This window comes from Ursus arctos, unplaced genomic scaffold (genome assembly GCF_023065955.2).
Source record: "Ursus arctos isolate Adak ecotype North America unplaced genomic scaffold, UrsArc2.0 scaffold_1, whole genome shotgun sequence".
In the NCBI taxonomy this organism is placed as follows: domain Eukaryota; kingdom Metazoa; phylum Chordata; class Mammalia; order Carnivora; family Ursidae; genus Ursus; species Ursus arctos.
Window position 1 is genome coordinate 71,895,113 of NW_026622763.1, and position 16,184 is coordinate 71,911,296.

General features: G+C 40.0%; 1 protein-coding gene across 2 annotated transcripts in view; it reads right to left on the minus strand.

Annotated features, from left to right (window-relative positions):
* HECW2 (HECT, C2 and WW domain containing E3 ubiquitin protein ligase 2) overlaps positions 1 to 16,184 on the minus strand; it is a 355,090-nt gene that overhangs the window by 6,885 nt on the left and 332,021 nt on the right. For both annotated transcript variants that reach the window (XM_057303656.1, XM_026492284.4), the window contains exons 24-28: positions 15,261 to 15,390; positions 13,875 to 14,021; positions 13,106 to 13,220; positions 10,210 to 10,295; positions 9,177 to 9,289 (exon numbers count right to left, since the gene is read on the minus strand). In XM_057303656.1, coding sequence (XP_057159639.1) covers positions 9,177 to 9,289; positions 10,210 to 10,295; positions 13,106 to 13,220; positions 13,875 to 14,021; positions 15,261 to 15,390 — 591 coding nt within the window. The remainder of the gene's footprint in view (positions 1 to 9,176; positions 9,290 to 10,209; positions 10,296 to 13,105; positions 13,221 to 13,874; positions 14,022 to 15,260; positions 15,391 to 16,184) is intronic.

The window sequence follows — 16,184 nt, forward strand, 5'->3', positions numbered from 1 at the left end:
GAATGACTCGATCATAATATGCAGTAGCTCTGGGGAAAATGGTCTGGATTAGGTCAGTGTCAGTCCAGAAAGCCCTGGGAGATACCAGGGGGTTTTTAGGCTTAGCTCAAACCATTCAGTTCTATCTTCAGCTCACCAGAAAGCAGAGAAACTCTGAGGAACACACCGAAGTGCATCAGAATCACCCTAGAAGCTTCCTTACAATGGAGATTTTTGGCTGCATCCCCAAGATGCTAATTCAGAAATCTGAGGGTGGGTCTAAGGATCTGTATCTTAACAATCACTACAAGTAAGTCAGATGCAGGTGGTCTCCGCTATTGGAGACATCAAGTGCATGAGAAATAAGATATCTACATTGGCTATCTACACCAGCGTTTTGTATGCTTGCAAAAATTTCAAAACTCCTTATAAACAAGACAGCATTGCTAATAAGGAAATTGAGGAATAGTGTGGTTAAATAAGTTGCCCAATATTTACCATCAGCCTGTAGTATGAGCCAAGAACAGGAAAAAAAAAAAAAGGCAAAACAAAACACAATCCTCTGAGGCTTTTCACACCCCCTCTCCCACCCCATTCCATGTCCTAAGAAAACTCTAGCAGAAAATAACAGGAGGGCCCTTGGACTATGTTGATATTGGCAGCAAAAGCACATCCAGTTATTCAGTCTTGATAAAAGGACATTTTTCAAATCTTTCAAAGCCAGCTACACTAAGGCTATAATGAGTTTACCTCATTTTCCTCTTTGCAGCCAGAAACCACTCAAGGAGGGCAGGTCTGAACCCATCTTTGGGAAATCATGCTGGCATCAATATAAAGAAAATTTAAAGCCCTCCAGACATCTGGTCTGATTTAATCTCTTGGTGCTTTCTGTATTCCTCAAATGTTAACCAGGAGGCCACATGCTTATCCTCTCTTCTTTCCTATACATAGACAAGTCAATTATCCAAATCCAGTGAGCCAGAAGTATCACAATTACATCTAAATTTTCACAATCAGTTAAATGATTAAGGAATTTCTCTCTCCCTCTCTATCTCTCTGTGCTTATTTATTAATTTATTCCCCATTTTCCCAGAACTGATTTTTGGTAGCTTAGAAGTACTCAAAATATAAGACAAATAAGAAATTACAATCAGGGTTTTAGATTAAGAGAGAAAACAAGGGATAGAGAGAGAGGGAGAAAGGAGAAAACCATGCACCTCATTTTATCTAGTAAATGTAGTCCTAGAAATAAAATGTATTTGAATCTCATAAATGTTTTTTACTTGCATTATGATTTAGAAAGTGCTTTATCAATACTCTCTTTTTTCAGTTGGCAGGGGTGCCTAATCCTTCAGATTTCAGTTTCCTTACCCTTATTCCCAACTCTTCATCGTGGAATTAATAAATCAAAAACAAATACTTAAGCATTCTGGAAAATTCCTAAGGAATCTTGGAACAGATCACTTTTTAATGTCAATATTTCTTTGGAAACGTGAGTAGTCCTGACCTAAATTACCTGTCACGTCCACATTTTGCCTGTGTGAGAGAGTGTCCATAGGCTTTTCCCTAAGGGAATCAGGTGTGGCTGCAGTGGTCAGGGCTGCTGGAGGCAGGGGCCAGAGTCGGCCTGGAGCTGCGCTGTGGAGTAGGCAAAGGAGGGCCTTCCTCTGGGCTCTCCAGGGCCTCTAATTTGGGAGTCCAATGACTCTTCAGGCAGCACCCCAGCCTGTTCACCTATAGAACATCTTTTAGTATTTCTCCTCTTGAAGATGCCATATTTTGAAAGCTTGTCTTTCCCACATAAAGTGCTCTGACGATTAAAAATTAATTTTTCAATTTGCACAACATTTCATTTATTCCTTCATTCATTGAACAAACACTTAGGGAGTTTATATTGCATGCCAGATATTGAGCTGTCCCCTGGCAGATGAGGAAGAAAAGTCTGGCCTCTGCCCATGAGGACAGTTTACACTCTGGCATGAAAATATGCAAGCATATGGGATCCCCTAAAGCTCACGCAGTCTGTACTCTGCACTAGGGGATCTGGCTGGGGTGAGTGGGCACTGAAATCCAGCCTACCTGTGGCTCTGCTCCCCAAACCCTGAGCCCTAACTCAGGGCTGCATTTCTCTACAATTCTGCAAGCCACCTCTGTCTAATTAATCCAAAAGACCCATATGAGTGGCCCTGCACACAAACAATTGTAATACACTGAGTTATAAGTCTGCTCAGCAGAGTCAGGAAAGGCTTCAAGTGGACACTATTTGTGGCAAGCCTTGAAGGATTTGTAGGTGCGTAGGGTTTTTCTGGATAAACAAGGATAAGGATGTTCCTAGCAGATGGCCCGGAAGTATGGGGAAACACTGCATCATCAGGAAACTTGAGAAGTAAAAGTACTTGAGTGACAGTAGCCAAGGCTTGACCAGCTGGGGAGGCAAGACCACATCAGGAAGTGAGGCGTGTTCATGCAAAGACCTTTTCCATTTATTCCATAGGTGAAAGGTAGCCAGTGAGTAGGTGTGGGGAGTCAGAGGCAGAGGTAGCATTAAACAGAGCAGGGAATACAGGAAATGCATGGGGGATAGATGACGAATTCAGAGCTTGTAATCAGCATGAGAAATTTGAAGTTACCAATCACACAGAAAGATAAAATTCAATTAAAGTAATCCAGTGATTGTTTTGATAGCCTAGATAGATTTAGAAACACAAATACAGGTAAAACTTCCATGAGGATTTTTAAACTATTCATAATTTCTCTAATACCCCCATCAATATCTTCTTAGACCATGATATTTAAAGCAGGAGTTCCTGTTAAGACTAGTTCACAAATACTCGTGTAACCCGTGGAGGTACAGAATAATCCCTGATCCTCGCCAAGTGTTCAATAAGTGTGAATCAAAGGAAGGGAATTCCTTTGATAGGAATTTATTATCCCCACTCTTCAATTGTCATACACCATTTGGTGGCCAATGTTGGTTATCTGTTCATTTAAACACCTATTACTTCCATCTCTGTTAAGATCCACATGGACAGATATCAATTTATATCTACCCCAAGGTCTCGGCACATAATAATGCATGAGTATCGAAAGGCTTTTTTAGAGGAATCCTATCTACTAACTAATGTTTTATTCCTATTTCAATAGGTCACCTCGGTTAAAATGTACCTGGATCTCTAAATACGGTGTGGAATGTCCCCATAGTGGGAATTCCTGCATCCAGGAATAAGGAGTGGAAGAAACTCCTCAGGCCATGCATAACGAACAGGTACTTCGCCTGTGGCTGGCTCTGGGAAAAGATGAGACTGCATCCTTGTCAAATATAAGAATTTAAATCCCACAGAGGAAAACTCAGTAAGGAACAGTTCCAGGATGAAAACTCTTGGTAGTCCAAACAAAAATATAAATATCCTGGGCGGATACGGCACATTTCTTGCACACCTAAAGACGGTAAAATACCATGCCACCTCTGAAGGCTAGGGATTAGGAACAATAGTCATCACTGCTGAATTTGTTGAATGATGTGTTAGGCCTCATTTTAAGCCCTCCGCCTGTGCTGAGTTCATTCTCAAGACGGCTTTGTAATGTAATTAATCGTATTTACTTCAATTGCTCTGATGAAGATACAGAGATACGAAAGTGATTTTGGTATATCTTGTGTGGTATATCTTGTCTTGCCCACAGTCATAACCCAAGTTCAAGAATTCCCTAAAAACGATATTCATTGTGTACAAATTTCCATGCTAGGACTCCGTACCAGGGCAAAGCCACATTCAATTCCACATTCAATTCAGTTTTCTCAAGGGCTTATATCCTAGAGGGAGAGACAGATAATCAACGAGTAAACCAATAACTAAACATAATGATTAAATTGGGGTAAGTCTTATGAAGGAAATAAAGTGCGACAGAGTGACAGATGCACCGGGAGTAGTAGCATGGAGGGACTTTCTAAGGAGAACAAGAATTTCTCGGTATCTTTTTTGTAAAAACTTTTCATAAGAATGAACAGCAGTTTTAAAAATGAAAAAAGTTTTCGTATCTTTAAAAAATAATTTTAGTTTTTAAAGTTCCAGTCCACTAGAAAAACTGTCTCTCCAAGACACCCATTTCATAATTAATTCTTGCTTATTTCTTAATTTGGGTCTGCATTTCATTCATAATAATCTCCAGACACAGCCATTTTCAAAAAGTATCCCCCCTTCGACCACAGCACTATTCCCCCCTCATTACTGCAGCTCTCCCACTGCTCAGCTTCGTTGTTCTACTTGGCAAGAACCCTCAGAGATGAACATATAAACTCCATACCATGCTGGCAGCGAGGACTTGCCCTGCATTCTCCAGGCTGGCATGTTAGCCTCCTGTTTGTCAGAATGTTGACGAGCCAGTGCCATAAAGTGAACTGACAACTCGTAAGTCCATCAGAGCACTGGGGGATAGGATATCTACAGAAATTCAAAATACAGAGCTAACTACCAACCGCAAAGTGGAGGAAGTGCAGTAATGTGCTCAGGCTCTAAGCCTTTGCGGAGACACCGTCTGCCGCCATCATTATTTATCATCTGGGTCTCTAGTTACTTCGCTACCACAAGAGAGGAAAAAGAGCCATGGATTTGATGTGTACTAGCTTCAGAGACAACCCTATAGACTTTAATACACTTCTTGGCCCACAGTGTGAGCAGTGCTACCACAGAGCAAGACTAGGAAATCTGAGAAAATAAGATTCCCATTTGCTTGCTTGAAAAGTGGAAAGGCCCTCAATCACCCACGTCTAGAAAGACTAGGAGGCCCTCCTGTTTGCCAGAAGTGCCCGCCCTCATCCTGTACAGCCACTCCCAGCTCTCCGGGGTGCAGCTTCTTGTGCCTGACATGAGGTGCGGCCGGACTTCCTAGAGGATACATTTTGTAAGTGAGAAGGACATCCATCCATTTTGTCTCCGGTCTGCTCAATGTCATATTTTACATGTTAAACACTGTCTCATTAATAAGAAAAAGAAATACATTGGGGTTGACCAGCATGAGACAGACCAGCTCCTCAGTTCTGCAGCTTAAACCTATCAGGGAATAGCAGAAAAAATGGCTTCCGTGCATCTATTTTGATGGTAGGAGAACCGGCTTCAGTCATCTCAAACAGTCTCTTTAGACTACATCTGAGCTTGCAGAACTTCTTTACACTTAAGTAACACCCCGCATTTCATGAAGGATGATGACAATGTTATCAGTGAAGAAATCACTTCTGATAAAACTATATGGATGTGCACTGAAGTTCTTCTTTTTCTGTTTTTCCTCCAAGTGTACTTTTTGTGTGGAGCACGTTCTCATCGTTATATCAGTAGGGGGGCTTACAGAAGATTCAGGATCCAAGGTCACAAAGAACATAGCTCTTATTCCTAAGGACTCTCATACGCATTTTCCCACCCAGCTGTCACACGCTTTTTGAGCACAGCACTGTTATCCCTCTTCTTCACAGATGGACCTGGCCTCTCGCTGAGGAGCAGAGAGCCAGCGTGTCAAAGCACTTAGAGCTGCGCTCACGCCTCTCCACCAGATAAGCTGACTAACAGTGAAGCAGAAGAGCCAGATAGCTCTTTCTCCCTATCGGATCTAAGAAGTTAGGGCTTGTTACAGAAGAGATATGAACATAGTCTGCTTGCCTGATGTGCTTCATATCATCTTTCTTTATGCTTTTTTACAATCTGGGTAAAACTAGGAATCTAGAACCAACCTTAGGTCATGATGAAGAACGGAAGAAACAACTCCTGTTGCCCAACTGTGAGCATGCAACGAACCTGAAGAACACCATCATTTATAATGAGTCAGCACATGAACTTCCTGGAGCGCTCAGGGGGAAGTAGAAAAGTGAATCCAGCCTGACCCCCAAGATTTTCGACAACTGTTGGTGTCATTTCTTGCACAACCAAACCTAATACACCACCCTCTCTCCCTGGCCTCTTGCACATGAAGTGATCTTCCGGGTTCCAGAGTTAGTTGGTGACAGAGGCAGGCCAAGACCCAGGTCTTCTAACTCCCAACCCTGGGCTCTTTCTAATACACTACTGCCTGATATATGGCGGCCACTACTCACTGGATGCTTCCTCAGGGTCAGCAGGGAATGCTTTACATGAATTATTTCATTTAATCCTCAGAATTACCAACCTACAAGGTAAATAAGGAAACAGAGGCTCAGGAAGATGAAGCAACTTCTCCAAGACCCCACTGTGGGTAAGCAACAGAATTGGGATATGGCCAGGCTCTCTGAAGCTAGGTTTCATGTCCACATCAAATCACCTTTCTCTGCTTACCAGGTTTTGTGAAAATTGCAGTTATTAAATGTGAACAACTGATATATCTGCTTATTGTTACAGTTTATTCCGTCTACTTTACAAAAGCAAATCTTTAGAAAAACGTTTCAAGAGAAAGGTGACACAATTAATCTGTCCTTTCCTGCCTCCTTGATGCTGATCCTTGCGTTTCTCAGAATGGTGAAAAGCTTTAGTCAGGCAGTGTGAATCCGCTTACGTGTTTAAGGTGGGGGGGATGATTCAGGAATAAATAAAATATTTCTTTAAACAATGAAATTAGAGTCTTCCAAATTTGGAACATCAGGTACGCCAGGTAATACTTCTGTGTTTGGATGTAGTGCCTCTGTTCCCAGATGGAGATGCAGCCGAGGTGACTGGGAGGCTCAGGCCGGCCCTGAGCTTGCACCGTTCATTGCTGTCTGTAGCTATATTTTCAGTGCCCCACTTTTCATGTGTTGGGGCTTAGAACATAATAGTTAAGAAACAGTGTTTTGCGATCGCTAAGAAGAAAGTCTTGTTAATGGGTTTCTCAAAGTCACGTGTACTTAAAAAAAAACAAAAACTCAGGATGACATACTGGGTTACCTCATACCACTTAGAAAGATCATTTAACCTCCCCAGATTGCAGTTTTATTATTAGTAAAAATGAGAGGCAACCTTTAGTCTTATTTTTACCTTAAAAATGCAGTATTATTACTGCTGATTAAAGGAGTTCTAAAACCAACTCTTCTGCATTCCTCTTTTATTCGTTTGCTCCCTCCTTTTCTTTTGTTTCAGTTCTAGTTATCTGCATTCAGCCCCAAACACTTTTACTCACAACCACCACCTTACAGGCTCTTACATTTATCAGTAGTAACAAAGCAATTTTTTGTCACTCCAGGGAAATGCATCATCTTTTTTTTTTTTTTTAAAGATTTTATTTTATTCGACAGAGAGAGAGAGCCAGCGAGAGAGGGAACACAAGCAGGGGGAGTGGGAGAGGAAGAAGCAGGCTCATAGCGGAGGAGCCTGTTGTGGGGCTCGATCCCATAATGCCGGGATCACGCCCTGAGCCAAAGGCAGACGCTTAACTGCTGTGCCACCCAGGCGCCCCAGAAATGCATCATCTTATTATTAATAAGAATGCAATGCAGAGAGCATTCGCATGGAATTAAGGCATGTACAATCTAAGCTAAGGAGGCGTAGAGTACATTAACATGATTTAATATTCTTTAGAAACCACAGTGGCAGTTATTAGTGAAGGGATTCTGAATAGTTATTAATATAAACTCAAAATGAGAGCTTCAGGGAACATCCAAATTTTCAAGCCATAATCACAAGAAGCCACAGTATGATGACCAACATTGTTTTACTTAAGCTAACAAATGTTTTGGTTATGATGCATTTTGTATTTTCAAAGAAGATATTTGTAAATGTAAAAAGAGGTTAATAGACAAAATATAGAGAGAACTTATACAACTCAACACCAAAAAACACAAATAACCTGATTAAAAATGAACTGAGGACCTGAACAGATATTTTTCCAAAGAAGACATCCAGATGGCCAACAAACACATGAAAAGATGCTCAACATCACTCATCATCAGGGAAATACAAGTCAAAACCAGGATGAGATATCACTTATACCTGTCAGGATGGCTAAAATAAAAAAAGACAAGAAATAAGTGTTGGCAAGGATGAGGAGAAAATGGAACCTGTTGATGGGAATGCGAACTGTTGATGGGAATGCGAACAGGTGCATCCACTGTGGAAAACAGTATGGAGGTTCCTCAAAGAACTAAAAATAGAAATACCACATGATCCAGTAATTCCACTACTGGGTATTTACCCAAAGAAAATGAAAACACTAAATCAAAAGGATATATACACCCTGATGATTACTGCAGCATTATTTACAATACAATTTACAATAGCCAAGATATGGAAGCAATCCATATCAATAGATGAATGAGTAAAGAAGATGTGGTGTGTGCTTATGTTGCACACGCACGTGCACACACACACACTCGCGATTATTACACAGCCATAAAAAGTGTGAGATCTTACTGTTAGCAACAACATGGATGAACCTAGAGTGTATTCTGTTGAGTGAAATAAGTCAGAGAAAGACAAATACCCTATGATTTCACTTATATGTGGAATCTAAAAAAACAAAACAGAGGCGCCTGGGTGGCACAGCGGTTAAGTGTCTGCCTTCGGCTCAGGGCGTGATCCCGGCGTTATGGGATCGAGCCCCACATCAGGCTCCTCCGCTATGAGCCTGCTTCTTCCTCTCCCACTCCCCCTGCTTGTGTTCCCTCTCTCGCTGGCTGTCTCTATCTCTGTCGAATAAATAAAAATAAAATCTTAAAACAAAACAAAACAAGTGAATAAACAAACAAAAAGCAGAAAGAGACTCATAAATACAGGGAATAAATATATGGTTGCCAGAGGGGAGGGGGAATGGAAGACGGTCAAAATGGATGAAAGGGAGCGGGAGATACAGGCTTCCAGTTATTGAAAGAATAAGTTATGGAAATAGAAGGCACAGCACAGGGAATATAGTCGATGATATTGTAATTGTGATGTGTTAGGACAGATGGTAGCTACACTTGTGAGCACAGCATAACATACAGACTTGTCAAATCACTATGTTGTACACCTGAAACTAATGTAACAACATGTGCCAATTTTACTTCAATAAAAAAAGGAAAAGATATGTATATATGCATTTTAAATATGACCAGGAAGATTTTTTACTCCTCCATTTAAAAAGGTAATCAAAGATAAATTCATTCTAAAAGCTTTTTTCCCACTCTCCCAAACTTTTAACATAAAAACAGTAATTCACCAATACATACATAAGTTAAAGTTCTCCCCTAGAATACTATAGTGACAGTAAAGAAATGTTTTTTATTTTACCTGGGAAGAGCAGTGATTTTCCCCCATTTCTCCACACAGAATCTTCTTGGGCCATTACTCCCTCGGAGAGAAGCAAATCCTTCATAGGGAATGCTGGATGTGCCTGTGACAAACTATCAACCCAAGAAAACAGAAGGATATGGTGAAACCAAGAGACTAGCTGCTAAGAAACACGTGGCATCATTCCCATGCAGGGCTCTTTGGGAAGAGCAGCAGGCTGCTGGCTGGTGGGAAAGCCCGAAGGCTAAACTCCGCAGGCGTGGAATAACCTAACACAGGAACTCTGACAAAGAGCTGGGGAACGCTAAGGAAGGACAGTGCATTAAAAAGGGAAAGGGGGTGCAGAGGGTTTGCAGCAGATAAAGCATCCTTACAGCTAACCAGCTCAGAAGACGAAACTGGATATATTTCCCATTATAGATTAATGAAGTGGGTATATCAATTAACCTAAGTCTACTTAGCATCAGTTCCTGATCAACTTTAGGCTGTGCCTAAGTATCCAGAAGCCTTGCTCACGTTTGATAATTTTTTGGCCGCAATAAACCAGCAATTGCGTGTAACTCTAAACACTACAAGAAAATAATGAGCTAGTTTTTTCAGCGTCCTAGAACTTCATTGTTATCTCAAGTTTGTGGAAAGTTAGATGGAAGAAAAGAAAAGATTCTTTATCAAAGACTTGATCACTTCCTACGGGACTGAAAGCCCTCTGTCTATTGCTAGGGATGCTGCCCTGCAGAGTGCCCTGGGACCTCTTATTGACCAACTGCCCTGAAGCCCAGTGTTTTTCCTGGGATTCTTGGACTGGAGTTGGTACTTCCTCAAAATTCTAACGAAATACTTGGACTTGGTTGGGGCTGTTCTGCATAGTGATGGAGCCATAGAACCACGCCATCAGAAGAGTCTGAAATAATGTATCCCCCTTTTGCAGATGAGCATGGGGTATAATCACTGAGTACTTAGCAATTATAAAAAATATGCAATTCCAACAATAATTATATTACTGCATTAAAAAGATTAACTAGTGGCATCTTACCTGTAACAACCTTAGTCGTTGCTCATTGTTGAATCTTTCCACTGCAGCCCAGAACCACCGAATTACAATATGATTGTCATGATATCCTATCAAACCAATCAGGAAAGCCCATATTACTTTAACTCTTCTATATTAAGATGACATGATACCATGACATGTCAACAAAAGACCTCCAGACATAAATCATCATCTTGGATTCTTTAAAGGTTGTTTATAATTTAAGACTAAGGAATAACACTGTAAATATGATCACATGAGTGTCAAAAGTCAAACAAAAACAACACTACATGAAGCTAGGAGGTCTCTGTTTCCATTTAGTGGTCAGTACATAAAACAAGTGGAGAGAAGAACAACAAAGTTGTTATTTTAACCATATCATTTCTGAAAAAGACAACTGCTGTTACTGAAAATGCTTAACTCTTTTGGTCATTCATTTAAGAAATAATTTTCAAGTATCACTACACCATACACTGTAGTAAGCTTGGAGGTAACAGAGGCAAAGAAAACAGACCCTTACAGGGCTTTTGGTAAAGGAGAGACACACTAACCAAATAATTATGCAAATAAATAGATAATTGCAAACTATTTTAAAATTACAAATAATGTTCATATTTTTTAATCAAATCACTTTTTGTTAATTAAAAGGAAAAAGTAATTTTATTACTTTAATTTCTTCAACTAATAAATCCCAAATAATCATTAACCTAAATGTTATTTTTATTCCATACTTTAGTAGACTATAATAGAATGTCAAAAGTATCATCCCCGGGGTGGACTAAGGCAGTGTTGTAGATTCCAAACTCTTACAGTGAGGAAATTTAAGTTCAGAGAGACGGCTGACGAGGATTAAAGTACACTTAGTGATCCAAACCGATGAACTGACATGTGCAATGGGCATAAAGCCATTCTAATTCTAAGTCAGCAGAAATAAGTCCAAGGCGGAAGGTGGGTAAAAACTCTTTTAATTTGAATTTCTGCTCACATGTTTCAGGGGTTGTAGAATTTGGGGGGAATTTTGCCCTACTGTTTACCACGTGATCAGTGATGCTTAGTGCCCTTTGGGCAAGAAAGGGATCCAAGTGCAGGGTGAATATACTTCTCGTGGATGTGGTGATGTATAGGCTCCATGTCCATTTGGCAGACACTAGCTATTTGGTGCCGAGCAAATAGTTTTCTCATCTATAAAATAAGTACATTGGCTTTTTATAGCTTTTCTGACCTTATGAATTGACCCCTTTCTGCTTCTCCTTTGCTGTTCGTGCCAAACCTTTTGGAGGAGGAGGACAGAAAATGTCTCTTTATATTCTCGATAAACAGCTGCTTTAGGAACATAGAGCAAGTGGCAGCAGAGCTGCTTCTTCATTCAGGGCCAGCGAGTTGGATTAGCAAACAGCTGGGTGTCTCACCCAGTCCCCTGCCTCCCCATTGCAGCACCCTCTTCCCAAGGATTTCATTTGGCAAGATTTACAATAACCATGGAAACAGGGACTTCATTAGACATATACAGTGAATAAAAGTTTACAGTATGTAAATACAAAGATGGCTGATTTGATTAACAGCATTGCTGTTAGCCTCTCCCGGTGGGGAAGAGTTAGTGATATTTATGGTAAGATGCATTTTGTGGCATGCTGGAGAAACTATGTTCTACTTAATGAAAAGAGCTTGGTTTACAAAGTTATAATGACCAAGGCTGTGTATGGATTATACATGGGGCCAGCTGGAAAAGGCACATTGCAGCAATTGGTTTCAGAAATAGCAAAGAGAGACTGCAATTTAATACTGCCTTTCAGAGAAAATGGGCGAGCAAGGCCAGCCCACCCAACGGCGATGAGCTGGAAGAACAAAAGCAATTTAGCAAACGTTAAGGTATTTTTCTTTTATTCCACATTTTAAAAAAGTGTTTTAAAATCTCTATTTCAATGTACAGATAACTGGAGATACGTTCAGCTCTCAGTTTATTCTGCTGAGTGATTAATTTAGTGACTTAAAGTTTGTATTTTTCACTCCCAAGTTCAGAACTACTGCTAAACTTTCACATTCTGAGTTAAGTTAAAAACCAAAAACCAAAATCAAAACAAAAAACTGCTCTTTGTCATGACTTTCTGAGAACTATCACCCTGCAATAAATTTCAGAAAATGTATTCTTTCTTTGCTTAAAATTACGGAATAAAAACTTTAACTCTGGGTCATCATCAGTTCCCTTTCCAAGTGTATTGACTCAGCAATCAAATTCCAATGGCTTCAAGTGCAATTACTAATTGAAAAGTCATAGTGATCTACAGAAACACCACTTGTAAAGCTTCCCATGTGGTGAATTGTCATAATCCAGGTTTTAACTAATGTTACAGTAGTTTCCTTTTCAGTTGAACTTCATGCTTGAATTCAGAAGGGCCTTTTCAATAAACATCTTGAATTCTGAGAACCAGGTCTTACTCCATTTATGAGTTTCAACTGTGAATTTTAACTGGCAGTAGTTCAGTGAAATGTAGAAAAAGTGTATTTGCTCATTAGGAGGCTCAGAGGGTGTGTGACTTCAAGGTTTAGAAGGAAGGAGAAGAGGTGGAGTTTGACCAGCTGGATGTGAGCTCCTTAGGGCTTCACTCACAACACCATAAAACAATTAATTAGCGTTCTTATGGTCACATTTCTTCACCAACAATTAAGAGTTATGACATCCTTAGATGAGGTGTAAACAGTCCTTCCTCCACTTGATAGATGAGGTAACTAGGAACAGAAGAGAATGTACCCTGCCCAAGGTCTCAGAGGAGACTGTAGCAGACCTATGATTAGAATACGAAGTGCCTTGCCTGTCCTGGATTCAGAGACTGGCATGCTAACCATTTGCTTCCCCTTAATAGGAAACTTAAAGTCCAGCCACCTCGAAATCACATCTCACCTCCTCTATATTCCGTGTTGTTTCTCCAGTCACTCAGGTCGATTTCAGCTGTGCCTGCGATGACCAGTTCCAGTTCTCTTGCATCAAAAACAGACACCAGCCTGGCATCTACCACCTGTGGAATAAAAAGAATGCAGGGCACGGCTTACGAATCAGGAGAAATCTGAGCTATAATTAAGCCTCATCAGAAAAGGAGGACACACGGAGCTTTAGGAATATTCTGGAAGGACTCTGTGTAGGCACTTTGAAAACTGTAAAGCTCTTGACAAATATAAGGTATTTTTAGTACAAGATTGATGATCTTTTCCTCAACAGAATTTTCATTTTAAAACTGACCACTGAATAATACAGTTTGCTTTTCTCCTTGAACAAAGATCTAGTACTCCTTCAGAGGAAGTCACATGGAGTATCTGTAAGAACTCATTTGAACCCTCAGATACAATCATTTCACGTATCAAGTGTGATATGTGATGTGATTACCCGTATCTAAGCATGAGTAAGATGTATGACTTAAACTTTGCTAGTGGTCATTAAGTCATGAAATGCCACTTGAATTCAGATTATTTTATTTCAGTGATCTCTTACAACAGGACATTAACCCTTTTTTGTGTTCTTGAAACACATAAAAAAATATATTGGCGTTTTTAAATTGAAAGAGCAATAGTAACTCCAACCAAAGAAAAAGGGAAATATTGCTCACAAAGGACAGTCAGATGGACTATTGTATCATAGAGTTCCGCCTGCAAAACCCCACCCCTGCTGTCCTTACCTCATAGAAGCCACGCACTAAGCTCTCTGTTTGCTGCACGACGCCCCTCTCAATCCTCCATTTCACCATCCTCTCGATGTACTCCTTCTTGTTCTTCTCTGTGACCGGGATATTGGCACCCCCTGGTTTTAATTCTCGTTCAGTAATCTGAGATTTAAAAAAAAAAAAAAAAAAAGTACTGAACATAAAGCGACATTTTTGATGTGATAAGAACACTGCTCCCAATGAGCCGAAATCAGCCAGCTAGCTACCTGTCACTGCCCTGGCCAGGGGCGTCCCACAGAGGCAGGGGGAGGCCCCCCACGGAGGCACACGTCGATGCTCTGGAAAAACTAGACATTGAGCTGATGTCTGACAGCCTCAGTGGTTAAAAATCTATATATCACAAGAACTGAAGGTTAAGTTTTAAATCCTGACTAAATAAGTAAGTCTTTTAAATGAAAATAAATTGGCTCCAGATTCTGGCCCACTGTTATTTGAATGTTTGGCAAAAACATATTTTCACAAATTCCATTAGGGTTCAGAATCAAGTACATATAGAAAGCTAATATTTAAGTAAAGATTTACTTTAATGAAGCAGAATTACATTCAAGTGAATGTTAAATCGAGAACTTCTTTTCCAAAACATGAAATTTAGAAGAACGGCCAAATATTAATGCCTAAATAAGAATATTACTTATGAGCCAGTATACAATTTCTTTCTTTTTCTTTTTTTAAAAGATTTTTATTTATTTATTTGACAGAGAGAGACAGCCAGAGAGAGAGGGAACACAAGCAGGGGGAGCGGGAGAGGAAGAAGCAGGCTCCCAGCAGAGCAGGGGATCACGCCCTGAGCTGAAGGCACGACTGAGCCACCCAGGCGTCCCCAGTATACAATTTCTGAAAGAAATCTTTTAACCAACTCTTCCACCAACTTTGGAAAAACCCAATATGTTTTCAAACCTTCACCAAAACATTATTTACCTTCCCTCAGCTGCAAAACAATCAATTTCCATTCTTAAAATATGAATGAGAGTTAAGTACAAAGGACAATTAAATAATTTAATATTTAACTCTGGGGTTGCATGGATTTTAAAAGCTATATTTTTATACAAGGCAATTCTAATATCTTACATGGATATTTCAGTTGGAAATAAAAAGAAGATTGCTTATAACATACAAATAGCTATACAGCTTATAACACACAGTTACCACAATCTGTAAGTTAGAACACAGTTGGCATCAAAACAATCTTTGTAACCAAAATTATTGTAACTGTACATAAACCTGGATTGAAACCACCCAACAAGCCACAAATAAGTAAGTGTATGATCTTAGCCACTGAATTAATTCTCCAACAACCAATAGCCTTTAATTACCACACTTAGTCAACAGTGAGTCACAGACCTGCCCAAAAACCTCTTCGTTCACAGTGAACGTAAGGTCCAAGATGTCATGGATGTCATTGTCTTTCATCCACTGCAGGCTCTGGTGGAACTCTTCGTCAAGGTATTCTAGATCACTCAGGTCACACAGACTAAGATGACAAACAGATAGAAACAGATATGTAGGTATGACTATTAGCAAAATGCCAAAGACACAAGGAAAGATACAAAGAATTCAAGACAAGAACAAGATCAACTAAATGGACAGTGATTCCTGGAATGTTCTTAGTCAAATTCAGTAACCAAACTGGTTAAATAATTCAGAAATCTGGTATAAGGTTTAAAAATCTGGACACATAAAATGCCTTAAATCAACCTGACCAGGCTGTCCTTTCTTTTACAGACACAGAACTGGGGTGCAAAGAGTGGCTGCCATTGGCCCCGTCACCCGCGATGAGTGCTAGAGCAGGAACTGGAACTCAGGTTGACAACTTGAGCCCCATATTCTTTTGGCTACGATATACTACCTTAAAACACTGTTCTCCTAACCCGAGGTACATTTCTATATTGCACTTCAGCTTTGTTATTTTTTCTTGAGGACTAGGTTCTGTGATCCACATTCACATGCACCCCCTTTTCATTATCGTTCTTATTCTATCCATGTTTCTGAAAACAGCAAGGCACAGAATCTCTCTACAATTGTAATGGTTTTCAATACTTCTCTCCTCTTTTTTTATCACGGAGACAGGACTACATAAGGTGGAGTTAGTATTATATGGCCCTATTTTAAGGTAGTAACACTTGATTTGCTTTAGTTATTTTGAAATTTCCTCTCATCACTCCAAATTTCAAAGACCATTTTGTTTGGTTCTGTCTAAACATTTATTAGGTGTCAAGTATGTGCCAGACGTCTTAACAGCTACTCGATAAACAGTTACTGCCCTCA